We start from the raw sequence: 14,933 nt of genomic DNA on the forward strand, positions 1-14,933 counted from the left end.
GCCAACTTAAGTACAATAAGAGTGAATTTTCTAAGAGTTTGTGATTTGAGCGGCTCCTGGGAGACCAGTATTAGATTCCGATGCACCAGTGCACGATAAATGTATTACTTTGACCTTCACATTGACCATGAAACACAGAAATTGCATCGGGATTCAATACAAAAGGGACAATGCCGACTTAAGTACAAGTAGAATGAATTTTCTAAGAGTTTGTGATTTGAGCGGCTCCTGGGAGACCAGTATTAGATTCCGATGCACCAGTGCACGATAAATGTATTACTTTGACCTTCACATTGACCATGAAACACAGAAATTGCATCGGGATTCAATACAAAAGGGACAATGCCGACTTAAGTACAAGAAGAGTGAATTTTCTAAGAGTTTGTGGTTTGAGCGGCTCCTGGGAGACCAGTATTAGATTCCGATGCACCAGTCCAGGTTTCCTGTATCCCTTGGACCTTCACATTGACCATGAAACACAGAAATCGCATCGGGATTGAATACAAAAGGCACAATGCCGACTTAAGTACAAGAAGAGTGAATCTTCTAAGAGTTTTTGGTTTAGGCGGCTCATGGGAGTCCAGTATTAGATTCCGATGCACCAGTGCTGGTTTATCATATCCCCTGGACCATCACATGGACCATGAAACACAAAGTTTGCTTCTGGATTGAATACAAAAGGGACAATGCCGACATAAGTGCAAGATGAGTGAATTTTCTGAGAGTTTGTGGTTTGAGCGGCTCCTGGCAGACGAGTATTAGATTCCGATGCACCAGTGCAGGTTTACTGTATCACTTGGACTTTCACATTGAGCATGAAACACAGAAAGTGCATCGGGATTGAATACAAAAGGGACTATGCCGACTTAAGTACAAAAAGTGTGAATCTTTAAAGAGTTGGTGGTTTGAGCTGGTCCTGGGAGACTAGTATTAGATTCCGATGCACCAGTGCAGGTTTATTGTATCCCTGGGACCTTCACATTGACCATGAAACACAGAAATTGCATCGGGATTGAATACATAAGACACAATGCCGACTTAAGTATAAGAAGAGTGAATTTTCTAGCAGTTTGTGGCTTGAGCGGCTCCTGGGAGACCAGTATTAGATTCCAATGCACCAGTGCAGGTTTCCTGTATCACTTGGACTTTCACATTGACCACGAAACACAGAAAGCGCATCGGGAGTGAATCCAAAGGCACAATGCCGACTTAAGTACAAGAAGAGTGGATCTTCAAAGAGCTTGTGGTTTGAGCGGCTCTTGGGAGTCCTGTATTAGATTCCGATGAACCAGTGCAGGTTTACTGTATCCCTTGGACCTTCTCATTGACCATGAAACACAGAAATTGCATCGGGATTGAATACAAAATGACATTGCCGACGTAAGTACAAGATGAATGAATCCTCTAGGACATTGTGTTTTCAGCAGCTCCTGGGAGACCAGTATTAGATTCCGATGCACCAGTGCAGGTTTACTGTATTCCTTCGACCTTCACATTGACCATGAAACACAGAAATTGCATCGGGATTGAATACAAAAGGCACAATGCCGACTTAAGTACAAGAAAAGTGAATCTTCTAAGAGTTTCTACTTTGAACGGCTCCAGGGAGACCAGTATTAGTTTCCGATTCACCAGTGCAAGTTTACTGTATCCCTTGGACCGTCAAATTGAGCATGAAACACAGAAATTGCATCGGGTTTGAATACAAAAGGGGCAATGGCGACTTAAGTACAAGCAGAGTGAATCTTCTAAGAGTTTGTGGTTTGAGCGCCTCCCGGGAGACCAGTATTAGATTCCGATGCACCAGTGCACGTTTGCTGTATCCCTTGACCCTTCATATTGACCATGAAACACAGAAATTGCATCGGGATTGAATGCACAAGGCACAATGCCGACTTAAGTACAAGAAGAGTGAATCTTCTAAGAGTTTGCGCTTTGAGCGGCTCCTGGGAGACCAGTATTAGATTGCGATGCACCAGTGCACGTTGACTGTATCATTTGGACCTTCACATTGACTATGAAACACAGAGATTGCTTCGGGACTGAAAACAAAAGCACAATGCCGACATAAGTACAAGAAGTGTGAATCTTCTAAGAGTTTGTGGTTTGAGCGGCTCCTGGGTGACCTGTATTAGATTCCGATGCACCAGTGCAGGTTTACTGTATCCCTTGAACCTTCACATTGACCATGAAACATAGAAATTGCATCGGGATTGAATTCAAAACTCACAATGCCAACTTAACCGCAAGAAGTGTGAATCTGCGGAGAGTTTGTGTTTTGAGCGTCTCCTGGGAGACCTGTATTAGATTCCGATGCACCAGTGCACGTTTATTGTATCCCTTTGACCTTCACATTGACCATGAAACACAGAGTTTCCGTCGGGATTGAATACAAAACGGACAATGCCGACTTAAGTACAAGATGGTGAATCTTCTAAGAGTTTATGCTTTGAGCGGCTCCTGGGAGACCAGTATTAGATTCCGATGCACCAATGCAGGTTGACTGTATCATTTGGACCTTCACATTGACCATGAAACACAGATATTGCATTGGGATCGAATACAAAAGGTACAATGCTGACTTAAGTACTAGAAGAATGATTCTTCTAGGAGTTTGTGCGTTGAGCGGCTCCTTGGAGACCCGTATGAGATTCCGATGCACCAGTGCAGATTTACTGTATCCCTTGGACATTCATATTGTCCATAAAACACACATATCGCATCGGGATTGAATACAAAATGCACAGTGCCAACTTAAGTACAATAAGAGTGAATTTTCTAAGAGTTTGTGATTTGAGCGGCTCCTGGGAGACCAGTATTAGATTCCGATGCACCAGTGCACGATAAATGTATCCCTTTGACCTTCACATTGACCATGAAACACAGAAATTGCATCGGGATATAATACAAAAAGGACAATGCCGACTTAAGTACAAGAAGAGTGAATTTTCTAAGAGTTTGTGGTTTGAGCGGCTCCTGGGAGACCAGTATTAGATTCCGATTCACCAGTTCAGGTTTACTGTATCTCTTGGACCTTCACATTGACCACGAAACACAGAAATTGCATCGGGATTGAATACAAAAGGTACAATGCCGACTTAAGTACAAGTAGAGTGAATTTTCTAAGAGTTTGTGGTTTGAGCGGCTCCTGGGAGACCAGTATTAGATTCCGATGCACCAGTGCAGGTTTACTGTATCCCTTGGACAATCACATTGACCATGAAACACAGAAATCGCATCGGGATTGAATACTTATTGTACAATGCTGACTTAAGTACAAGAAGAGTGAATCTTCTAAGGGTTTTGTGGTTTGAGCGGCTCATGGGAGTCCAGTATTACATTCCGATGCACCAATGCTGGTTTACTGTATCCCTTGGACCTTCACATTGACCATGATGCACAGAAATTGCATCAGAATTGAATACAAAAGGCACAATGCCGACTTAAGTACAAGAAAAGTGCATCTTCTAGGAGTTTGTGGTTTGAGCGCCTCCTGGGAGACCAGAATTTACATTCCGATGCACCAGTGCAGGTTTCCTGTATCCCTTGGACCTTCACATTGACCATGAAACACAGAAATCGCATCGGGATTGAATACAAAAGGCACAATACCGACTTAAGTACAAGAAGAGTGAATCTTCTAAGAGTTTTTGGTTTAGGCGGCTCATGGGAGACCAGTATTAGATTCCGATGAACCAGTGCAGGTTTACTGTATCCCTTGGACATTCGCATTGACCATGAAACATAGAAATTGCATCGGGATTGAATACAAAATGCACAATACCGACTTAAGTACAAGAAGAGTGATTCTTCTAAGAGTTTGCGCTTTGAGCGGCTCCTGGGAGACCAGTATTAGATTGCGATGCACCAGTGCACGTTGACTGTATCATTTGGACCTTCACATTGACTATGAAACACAGAGATTGCTTCGGGACTGAAAACAAAAGCACAATGCCGACTTAAGTACAAGAAGTGTGAATCTTCTAAGAGTTTATGGTTTGAGCGGCTCCTGGGTGACCTGTATTAGATTCCGATGCACCAGTGCAGGTTTACTGTATCCCTTGAACCTTCACATTGACCATGAAACACAGAAATTGCATCGGGATTGAATTCAAAACTCACAATGCCAACTTAACCTCAAGAAGTGTGAATCTTCGGAGAGTTTGTGTTTTGAGCGTCTCCTGGGAGACCAGTATTAGATTCCGACGCACCAGTGCACCATAAGTGTATCCCTTTGACCTTCGCATTCACCATGAAACACAGAAATTGCATCGGGATTGAATACAAAAGGGACAATGCCGACTTAAGTACAAGAAGATTGAATTTTCTAAGAGTTTGTGGTTTGAGCGGCTCCTGGGAGACCAGTATTAGATTCCGATGCACCAGTGCAGGTTTACTGTATCCCTTGGACCTTCACATTGACCATGAAACACAGAAATTGCATCGGGATTGAATACAAAACTCACAATGCCAACTTAACCCCAAGAAGTGTGAATCTTCGGAGAGTTTGTGTTTTGAGCGTCTCCTGGGAGACCTGTATTAGATTCCGATGCACCAGTGCAGGTTTACTGTATTCCTTGGACCTTCACATTGACCATGAAACACAGAAATCGCATTGGGATTGAATACTTATTGCACAATGCTGACTTAAGTACAAGAAGAGTGAATCTTCTAAGGGTTTTGTGGTTTGAGCGGCTCTTGGGAGTCCAGTATTAGATTCCGATGCACCAGCGCTGGTCTACTGTATCCCTTGGACCGTCACATTGACCATGAAGCACAGAATCTGCATCGGAATTGAATACAAAAAGCCCAATGCCGAATTAAGTACAAGAAAAGTGAATCTTCTAAGAGTTTGTAATTTGTACGGCTCCAGGGAGACCAGTATTAGATTCCGATTCACCAGTGCAAGTTTACTGTATCCCTTGGACCTTCACATCGAGCATGAAACACAGATAGTGCATCGGGATTGGATACAAAATGGACAATGCCGACTTAAGTACAAGAAGAGTGAATCCTCTAAGAGTTTGTGCTTCGAGCGGCTCCTGGGAGACCAGTATTAGATTGCGATGCACTGGTGCACGTTGACTGTATCATTTGGACCTTCACATTGACTATGAAACACAGAGATTGCATCGGGATTGAATACAAAAGGCACAATGCCGACTTAAGGACAACAAGAGAGAATCTTCTAAGCGTTTGTGGTTTGAGCGGCTCCTGGGAGACCAGTATTAGATTCCGATGCACCAGTGCAGGTTTACTGTATCCCTTGGACCTTCACATTGACCATGAAACACAGAAATTGCATTGGGATTGAATACTTATTGCACAATGCTGACTTAAGTAAAAGAGGAGTGAATCTTCTAAGGGTTCTGTGGTTTGAGCGGCTCATGGGAGACCAGTATTAGATTCCGATGAACCAGTGCAGGTTTACTGTATCCCTTGGACATTCTCATCGACCATGAAACATAGAAATTGCATAGGGATTGAATGCAAAATGCACAATACCGACTTAAGTACAAGAAGATTGAATCTTCTAAGAGTTTATGCTTTGAGTGGCTCCTGGGAGACCAGTATTAGATTCCGATGCACCAGGGCAGGTTGACTGTATCATTTGGACCTTGACGTTGACCATGAAACACTGATATTGCATCGGGATTGAATACAAAATGCACAATGCCAACTTAAGTACAAGAAGAGTGAATTTTCTAAGAGTTTGTGGTTTGAGCGGCTCCTGGGATTCCAGTATTAGATTCCGATGCACCAGTGCAGGTTTACTGTATCCCTTGGATCTTCACATTGACCATGAATCACAGAAATTGCATCGGGATTTTGTACAAAATGGACAATGCCGACAAAAGTACAAGAAGAGTGAATTTTCTAAGAGTTTGTGGTTTGAGCGGCTCCTGGGAGACCAGTATTAGATTCCGATGCACTAGTGCAAGTTTACTGTATCCCTTGGACCTTCACATTGACCAAGAATCACAGAAATTGCATCGGGATTGTGTACAAAATAGACAATGCCGACTTAAGTACAAGAAGAGTGAATTTTCTAAGAGTTTGTGGTTTGAGCGGCACCTGGGAGACCAGAATTAGATTCCGATGCACCAGTGCAGGTTTACTGTATGCCTTGGACCTTCACATCGACCATGAAACACAGAAATTGCATTGGGATTGAATACATATTGCACAATGCTGACTTAAGTAAAAGAAGAGTGAATCTTCTAAGGGTTCTGTGGTTTGAGCGGCTCATGGGAGACCAGTATTAGATTCCGATGCACCAGTGTTGTTTTGCTGTATTCCTTGGACCTTCACATTGACCATGAAGCACAGAAATTGCTTCGGAATTGAATACATAAGGCACAATGCCGACTTAAGTACAAGAAGAGTGAATCTTCTAAGAGTTTGTGCATTGAGCGGGTCCTGGGAGACCGGTATTAGATTCCAATGCACCAGTGCTGGTTTACTGTATTACTTGGACCTTCACATTGACCATGAAACACAGAAATTGCATCGGGATTCAATACAAATGAGACAATGCCGCCTTAAGTACAAGAAGAGTGAATCTTCTAAGAGTTTGTGCTTGCAGCGGCTCCTGGGAGGCCAGTATTAGATTCCGATGCTCCAGTGCAGGTTTTCTGTATCCCTTGGACCTTCACATTGACCAGGAAACACAGAAATTGCATCGGGATTGAATACAAAAGGGACAATGCCGACTTAAGTACAAGAAGAGTGAATCTTCTAAGAGTTTGTGGTTTGAGCGCCTCCTGGGACACCAGTATTAGATTCCGATGCAGCAGTGCACGTTTACTGTATCCCTTGACCCTTCATATTGACCATGAAACACAGAAATTGCATCTGGATTGAATACATAAGGCACAATACCAACTTAAGTACAGGAAGAGTGAATCTTCTAAGAGTTTGTGCTTTGAGCGGCTCCTGGGAGACCATTATTAGATTCCGATGCACCAGTGCACGTTGACTGTATCATTTGGACCTTCACATTGACTATGAAACACAGAGATTGCATCGAGATTGAATACAAAAGCACAATGCCGACTTAAGTACAAGAAGAGTGTATCTTCTAAGAGTTTATGGTTTGCGCTTCTTCTGGCTGACCAGTATTAGTTTCCGATGCACCAGTGCAGGTTGATTGTATCATTTGGACCTTCACATTGACCATGAAACACAGAAATTGCATCGGTATTGAATACAAAAGGTACAATGCTGACTTAAGTACAGGAAGAATGATTCTTCTAGGAGTTTGTGCTTTGAGCGGCTCCTGGGAGACCAGTATGAGATTCCGATGCACCAGTGCAGGTTTACTGTATCCCTTGAACATTCACATTCTCTATGAAACACACATATCGCATCGGGATTGAATACAAAATGCACAATGCCGACGTAAGTACAAGAAGGTGAATTTTCTAAGAGTTTCTGGTTTGAGCGGATCCTGAGAGACCAGTATTAGATTCCGATGCACCAGTGCAGGTTTACTGTATCCCTTGAACCTTCACATTGACCTTGAAACACGGAAATTGCATCGGGATTGAATACAAAACTCACAATGCCAACTTAACCTCAAGAAGTGTGAATCTTCGAAGAGTTTGTGATTTGAGCGTCTCCTGGGAGACCTGTATTAGATTCCGATGCACCAGTACACGTTTACTGTATCCCTTTGACCTTCACATTGACCATGAAACACAGAAATTCGTCGGGATTGAATACAAAAGGGACAATGCCGACTTAAGTACAAGAAGGTGAATTTTCTAAGAGTTTCTGGTTTGAGCGGCTCCTGAGAGACCAGTATTAGATTTCGATGCACCAGTGCAGGTTTACTGTATCCCTTGGACCGTCACATTGACCATGAAACACAGAAATCGCATCGGGATTGCATACAAAAGGCACAATGCCGACTTAAGTACAAGAAGAGTGAATCTTCTAAGAGTTTGTGGTTTGGGTGGCTCATGGGAGACCAGTATTAGATTCCGATGAACCAGTGCAGGTTTACTGTATCCCTTGGACATTCTCATTGACCATTAAACATAGAAATTGCATCGGGGTTGAATACAAAATGCACAATACCGACTTAAGTACAAGAAGAATGAATCTTCTAAGAGTTTATGCTTTCAGCGGCTCCTGGGAGACCAGTATTAGATTCCGATGCACCAGTGCAGGTTGACTGTATCATTTGGACCTTCACATTGACCATGAAACACAGATATTGCATCGGGATTGAATACAAAAGGTACAATGCTGACTTAAGTACAAGAAGAATGATTCTTCTAGGAGTTTGTGCTTTGAGCGGCTCCTGGGAGACCAGTATTAGATCCGATGCACCAGTGCAGGTTTACTGTATCCCTTGGACCTTCACATTGACCATGAAACACAGAAATTGCATTGGGATTGAGTACAAAAGGGACAATGCAGACATAAATACAAGAAGATTGAATTTTCTAAGAGTTTGTGGTTTGAGCGGCTCCTGGGAGACCAGTATTAGATTCCGATGCACCAGTGCACGATAGATGTATCCCTTTGACCTTCACATTGACCATGAAACACAGAAATTGCATCGGGATTGTGTACAAAAGGGACAATGCAGACATAAGTACAAGAAGAGTGAATTTTCTAAGAGTTTGTGGATTGAGCGGCTCCTGGGAGACCAGTATTAGATTCCGATGCACCAGTGCAGGTTTACTGTATCCCTTGGACCTTCACATTGACCATGAAACACAGAAATTGCATTGGGATTGAGTACAAAAGGGACAATGCAGACATAAGTACAAGAAGATTGAATTTTCTAAGAGTTTGTGGTTTGAGCGGCTCCTGGGAGACCAGCATTAGATCCGATGCACCAGTGCAGGTTTACTGTATCCCTTGGACCTTCACATTGACCATGAAACACAGAAATTGCATTGGGATTGAGTACAAAAGGGACAATGCAGACATAAGTACAAGAAGATTGAATTTTCTAAGAGTTTGTGGTTTGAGCGGCTCCTGGGAGACCAGTATTAGTTTCCGATGCACCAGTGCACGATAGATGTATCCCTTTGACCTTCACATTGACCATGAAACACAGAAATTGCATCGGGATTGTGTACAAAAGGGACAATGCAGACATAAGTACAAGAAGATTGAATTTTCTAAGAGTTTGTGGTTTGAGCGGCTCCTGGGAGACCAGTATTAGATTCCGATGCACCAGTGCACGATAAATGTATCCCTTGGACCTTCACATTGACCATGAAGCACAGAAATTGCATCGGAATTGAATACGTAAGGCACAATGCCGACTTAAGTACAAGAAGAGTGAATCTTCTAAGAGTTTGTGCTTTGAGCGGCTCCTGGGAGACCAGTATTAGATTCCAATGCACCAGTGCTGGTTTACTGCATTACTTGGACCTTCACATTGACCATGAAACACAGAAATTGCATCGGGATTGAATACAAATGAGACAATGCCGCCTTAAGTACAAGAAGAGTGAATCTTCTAAGAATTTGTGCTTGCAGCGGCTACTGGGAGACCAGTATTAGATTCCAATGCTCCAGTGCAGGTTTTCTGTATCCCTTGGACCTTCACATTGACCAGGAAACACAGAAATTGCATCGGGATTGAATACATAAGGGACAATGCCGACTTAAGTACAAGAAGAGTGAATCTTCTAAGAGTTTGTGCTTTGAGCGGCTCCTGGGAGCTAACTCGATACAATACACCCAGGAAGTGGAGAGCAACCCGCACTGGACACCTCAAAAGGCAGAACATTGGGAATTATTGTAGATGTAGCTAAATGGAATATCTGAAGGGAAGTAACAAAATAATGTGTTCTAGGATGGGACAAACCTGCCCAAGTCCTCTACAAAGGATACCAAGGGTCTAAATAATGTTTTGATAACATTTTGTATTTAAAAATATTTGTGTGTACAAATTGTTCATGTTGATGTAAATTTGACAATTTAAGATATGGTCATGTTTAGGAACAATGTAAGAAATAGGTGTTATGTAAAAGCCAGTGTGCTTTTGTTTGAAACGAAAATAGCTGTGGGGAGTGCAAAAGGTGCGAAAGGCGAATTGGCACGCTACCTTGAGCAAGTGCGGGAAGTAAGTCACACAGTCTGTAGGCAGCAGTGATTGAGGTAACTCCTTTGTGGAGCAGAAGCTTTGCCTGCAAATTTTCATAAAAATGCCTCGGTTGAAGACTGCAAACAGCTTACAGCATAGCTGCGAGTTGTTGAGCTACTGTATGTAAAACTGAATGAAGCCAAGAAGAGAAATTGAGCCCATACAGCAAGAAACTTGCAGGCCGTAGTGTGGGTAGTGTAGCCGTCATAACTGTTCGCCACACCCAAGCCTACAGCCACCAGATAAGATTTTTTCTATTTTTACCTTTGTACAGCATGAACCATTAATTTAAACTGTGTTTTAATAATCATTCTTGAACTTTATGGAAACTGGCTCACCCTGTCATTTCATCCTAATCATACATCTGTATAGGGTTCCTTCCTGGTGTTTGATTAATCCGAGTGTCCTGTTTTACAGACTTATGAAGTGCCAAGTTAATATAAAGAGGCACCATTTAAATTGCTTTAGTGTAAATAATAAAAATGTTTTCTTAACTATTGCAAAGTGTTATCATTTGCTTACATAAAATTCAATCAGAGTGAAGTGCCAAGTTAAAATAAAGAGGCACCATTTATATTGCTTTTTGCATAAATAATAAAAATGTTTTCTTAACTATACCAAAGTGTTATAGTTTGCTAACATAAAATTCAATCAGAGTGAAGCCAAGTTACTAGAACCTGTTAGATGGCTATACAGAATTAATTCAAAGAATAATAGCTTTTGAAAGTAAGTTCCACCAAGAAAGAGGTTTTCTTTAAGTGAAATGTTCAGTTAAAAAGTGTGTGCTTTAGTGTCTAAGTATTTAAATTTCTTGATTATGGAAAGTGCTTTTCTAAAGGTTGTCCCCCCCACCCCGGCTAATTTTTTTTACCTTCCTTGAACTTATCTACTGGGCTTTTTCTTTTTTAAAAACATAATATATAAAGATGTAGCCCAAAATTGTTTAAGTGGGGTAATTTATTTGAAGAGCCAAACTAAACAGTAGCAAGAAAGTAGGCAAAATTCACATTTCTGCTTCTCCAATACTTCGCTATTTCATTGCCAGGATAGGTTGGTGACCATTAAGTACATGTTTTAAACCACTAAATGAACTTGGAAATGAGTTGTCCTAGCTTCAGTATATTATTATTCATACTGTGTTTCTATCTAGCCACTGGGTAAGATCTTAGGAAAAGAAGTGAATAGTCCAATTTACTTATCCATTAGACGCAACACACGGTAAATCCAGTAAGAAGGATAACTCTATTGATTATCTTTTCCTATAAACAGGACTATCCTTCCATAGTGTATTTTATTTGGAAACTAAACTAAATTTTAGTAAGAGGGTTATACGTGGCAACATAGAGACAGGGTTTCTGTTATTTACGTAAAAGCATACTAATATCATAATGTTAGTGTTATAAGGTCCTATTAATGTGTGGTCATGACATTTGTTAAATGTCTCACCACATTCCTATTGAAACTATTTACTCTTGTTGTAAATAACACCTATGACAATTTTATACAAATGTCCACTAAGACTTTGCTCGTCAACTTTCATTTAGGTAACAGCGATCTTTTAGATGTATTTAAATCAGTACTGTTAAGAAATACTGACTAGCTTTATTTTCAAGAATCTCAAGTTTAAGTTATACATACTGTTATCCTCCAATAAGAATCATTGGCCGATTCTTCATCTTTGACAGGTTCATCATGCCTGCAATGCAAAACATTATCTTTTGTATTAACAGATGAAATCCAACTTTTTAAATTTAATAAATGCTTATACAAACATAAAGTTTCTTCAAAAAATGTATTTCTGACAACTTCCTGTCACAGATAATTTTCACTGAATGTTGCAACCCAGTTATATTGCTGATGAGAAGCAAATGTTGATCTTTTCCCTCTCTTCCTTCACCATCTCCTGTTTTGTTCACCTTGACATATTTCTGCCAAAAAGACTACCCCAATGGATCCACTGCTTATATATAACACACAGTAAATTCAGTGCAAATATTTCCTTAACACAGGATGTGCATTGACGAGCTTGAATTAATCAGAAAAATATAAACAGATACTAACCATTCCACAGCTCTTACAAAATACTTGCATTAAGTAATCATCAAAGCTACTTTTTGTACAGCAAGAGGACTAACAGTCAAAATGGTGCTACATGCTACAGGCAGTGCAATACAATTTATTTTACTCATTGCTACAGCAATAAATGTACTTATAAAAATATTCAGACTTAGACTATAATCAAATACAGAGAGAGAAAATATTCTAACTAAAGAGATATAGCAGCCATAGGCAGAAACAAATAAAAAAACTGATACTAATCTTAGCTTTGAGGACCAAAAGTTTATTCATCTGGAAAATGTAAAAAGAGAAATGAGACTGTTCAAGAATTAAGGACAAAAATTCAGGATCTTGAGTCAAGGAAGATGTATGGTTAAATGAATGAAAAAACTAGACTGGACATGATGAAATTCATTTGCGAAATAGCAGCAGATGATGTAATTTTAAATGCTGAGAAATAAGATCTCTTCAAGAGGAGCCACCAAAAGGTCAAATAAGTGAAGAACAAGCTGAAAATACCGGTAAATGGGCTAAAATGGCGGCAAATAGATAAAGGTAACAGAAAGAAAGTGCTGAAGAACAGGCAACCAAACAACAACAACAACAACAACAACAATAATAATAACAGCACATTGTACCAATATATAATAGCAGTCCCACAACATCTGGAGGAAGATTTTCCACTAACAGAGCAATAAATTCATGAAGCCATCAAATCATTCCAAAACTTCAAAGCAACAAATGAAGACTCTACTGCAGCAAAATTATTGACATAGTCAGAACACACAAATGATCTACAACTGCTGTTTGAGAACATTTGGAAAGCTGAAGAGATTATGGAAAGCATTAATCCACAACTATGAAAAAAAGGGGACACACAAAATGTCAACATTTGCAGAGATGCCTCACTTCTGCCAGTGGTATACAAAATATTATCAAAAATTCTCTGGACAGAGTTGTAGAAACTTTAGACAAATAACGGAGAATCTCAAGGAGCTCTAGAAAGGGAAGACCCTGCACAGAACAGATGTTTATTAGAAAATCGATAATTCTCCACATACTGTTAATCACCAAACCTATAATAGTATCACGTATTGGTTTCAAGAAAACATTTGATTTGATAGGCAAAGAAATTATAGGTAAAATCATCAAAGAATTTTGTGTTAAAGCAAACATAATCCTCAAAACACTAGCAAATAGGATGACTGAAGCTAAATTTATGGGAGAAGTATCTCAACCATTTGAAATAAAAACTGGTGTTAGACAAGGGGACAGTTTATCACCTTTACTGTAACACTGCATTCTAGAAAGAATAGAAAATATCTGGAATTTGGAGAAAAAAAAAATCACAAAATTGAACCAATAATTTTAGGACGAAAAACAAATGGAATTAAGGTAAACTGCCTGGCTTCTGCAGATGATTCTGATATACTTTCAAAAAATCTGACAGACAGTTATTGAAAGAAATCTTTTGGAAGAAGTAGCAAAGAGAGCTGGTCCCAAAATTTCAGCCGAAAAACCAACATTGATGACAATTTGAAACAATGCATCAACATTCTTAGAAAAACAAAAATGTAAAATAGCATTAGTAAGTAAATTTAAATATATTGGACAAACTGTACAACAAAATGGACTAGAAGAATTAACAGTAGATGCAAGAGTCAGCAAACTGGAGAGAGCAAATCGTTTGACAAAGGATATTTACAACAAGAAATGTACAACTAAAAAAACAAAACTAAAACACTATCCCACAGTGGTATGACCAGGATGTTTATATGGATGAGGATGCCTAATGATGAACTATAAGCTGGACAGAACAGAGGTTCCTCAAAGGAGCATTATTAGAACATAATGGTTGCAATACAAGCTACAGATGGCTGGAAAATGAGAAGTAATGAGGAGATCTACAAAAATTTTGAGAAAATATCAAAAGTAATGGCTAAAAGAAGATCAATCTTTCTTTAGAGACCTCTGCTGAATGAGTAGTTCTGGAAGAAGGAATCAATGATAGCATGGATTACAGAAATAAGAAAGAAACAACATCAAACAATCAGAAATAATAGAAAGAAACCTTTTTACAGATAAAATACTGAATTTAAAAGGATCATCACCTCTCCAAGATCAAAATTAATTTCATCCCTCTCAATAAGTCCGTGAAAACCGGAAATAAAATTCATAAATATGATATTGCGAAGCTCAAAATCAATCAAAACATATTGGAACAATGCCACCAGTAAGTGACAGTTGAATCCCATAAATGGACAGACATTGCCTCCATGATCCAACAAGCAGCTAATACTACAATCCTGACAGCTAAAAAGAGGAATCATACATGGTGGAATGAGGTTTGTGGTGAGGTGGTGGCCCAAACAGCAAGTGCATGGAAAAAGTGGAACTCTACCAGGAGACCTGATGATTTTGATGTATTCCATGAAGTTCGAAAATATGCAGCCAGAAATCTACGAAGGGCTAAGCAATTGCAGAGAAACAGCAGTTAGAACAGATCGAACAGCGTTTCCAGATAAACAATGTCAGAGACTTCTATCAGACGTTCAAATCGAATTTGAAAGGATACCAAGCCCCTAGTTTTTGTTTTAGAGACGAAAATGGAAAGCTCAGTGTTGTGTACATAGTTCCGCGTATTCAGCGCGTACACAAATTTCCCACTAGAGTGCGCCCCGCTAAGCACAACAGCGTAGGCGCAGCGCTCGTCCATCTCCGCACTACGAGATGGCGCTGCCATAGAGACGGACCAAATTCT

General features: G+C 40.1%; 1 protein-coding gene across 1 annotated transcript in view; it reads left to right on the plus strand.

Annotated features, from left to right (window-relative positions):
- LOC124799109 (RNA-binding protein 25-like) overlaps positions 1–12,248 on the plus strand; it is a 66,614-nt gene extending 54,366 nt beyond the window's left edge. Inside the window, exon 2 of the mRNA XM_047262650.1 lies at positions 12,237–12,248. Within this exon, the coding sequence (XP_047118606.1) occupies positions 12,237–12,248 (12 nt within the window). The remainder of the gene's footprint in view (positions 1–12,236) is intronic.
- Positions 12,249–14,933: the final 2,685 nt, after the last annotated feature.

Source organism: Schistocerca piceifrons, chromosome 1, assembly GCF_021461385.2.
Source record: "Schistocerca piceifrons isolate TAMUIC-IGC-003096 chromosome 1, iqSchPice1.1, whole genome shotgun sequence".
Lineage (NCBI taxonomy): Eukaryota > Metazoa > Arthropoda > Insecta > Orthoptera > Acrididae > Schistocerca > Schistocerca piceifrons.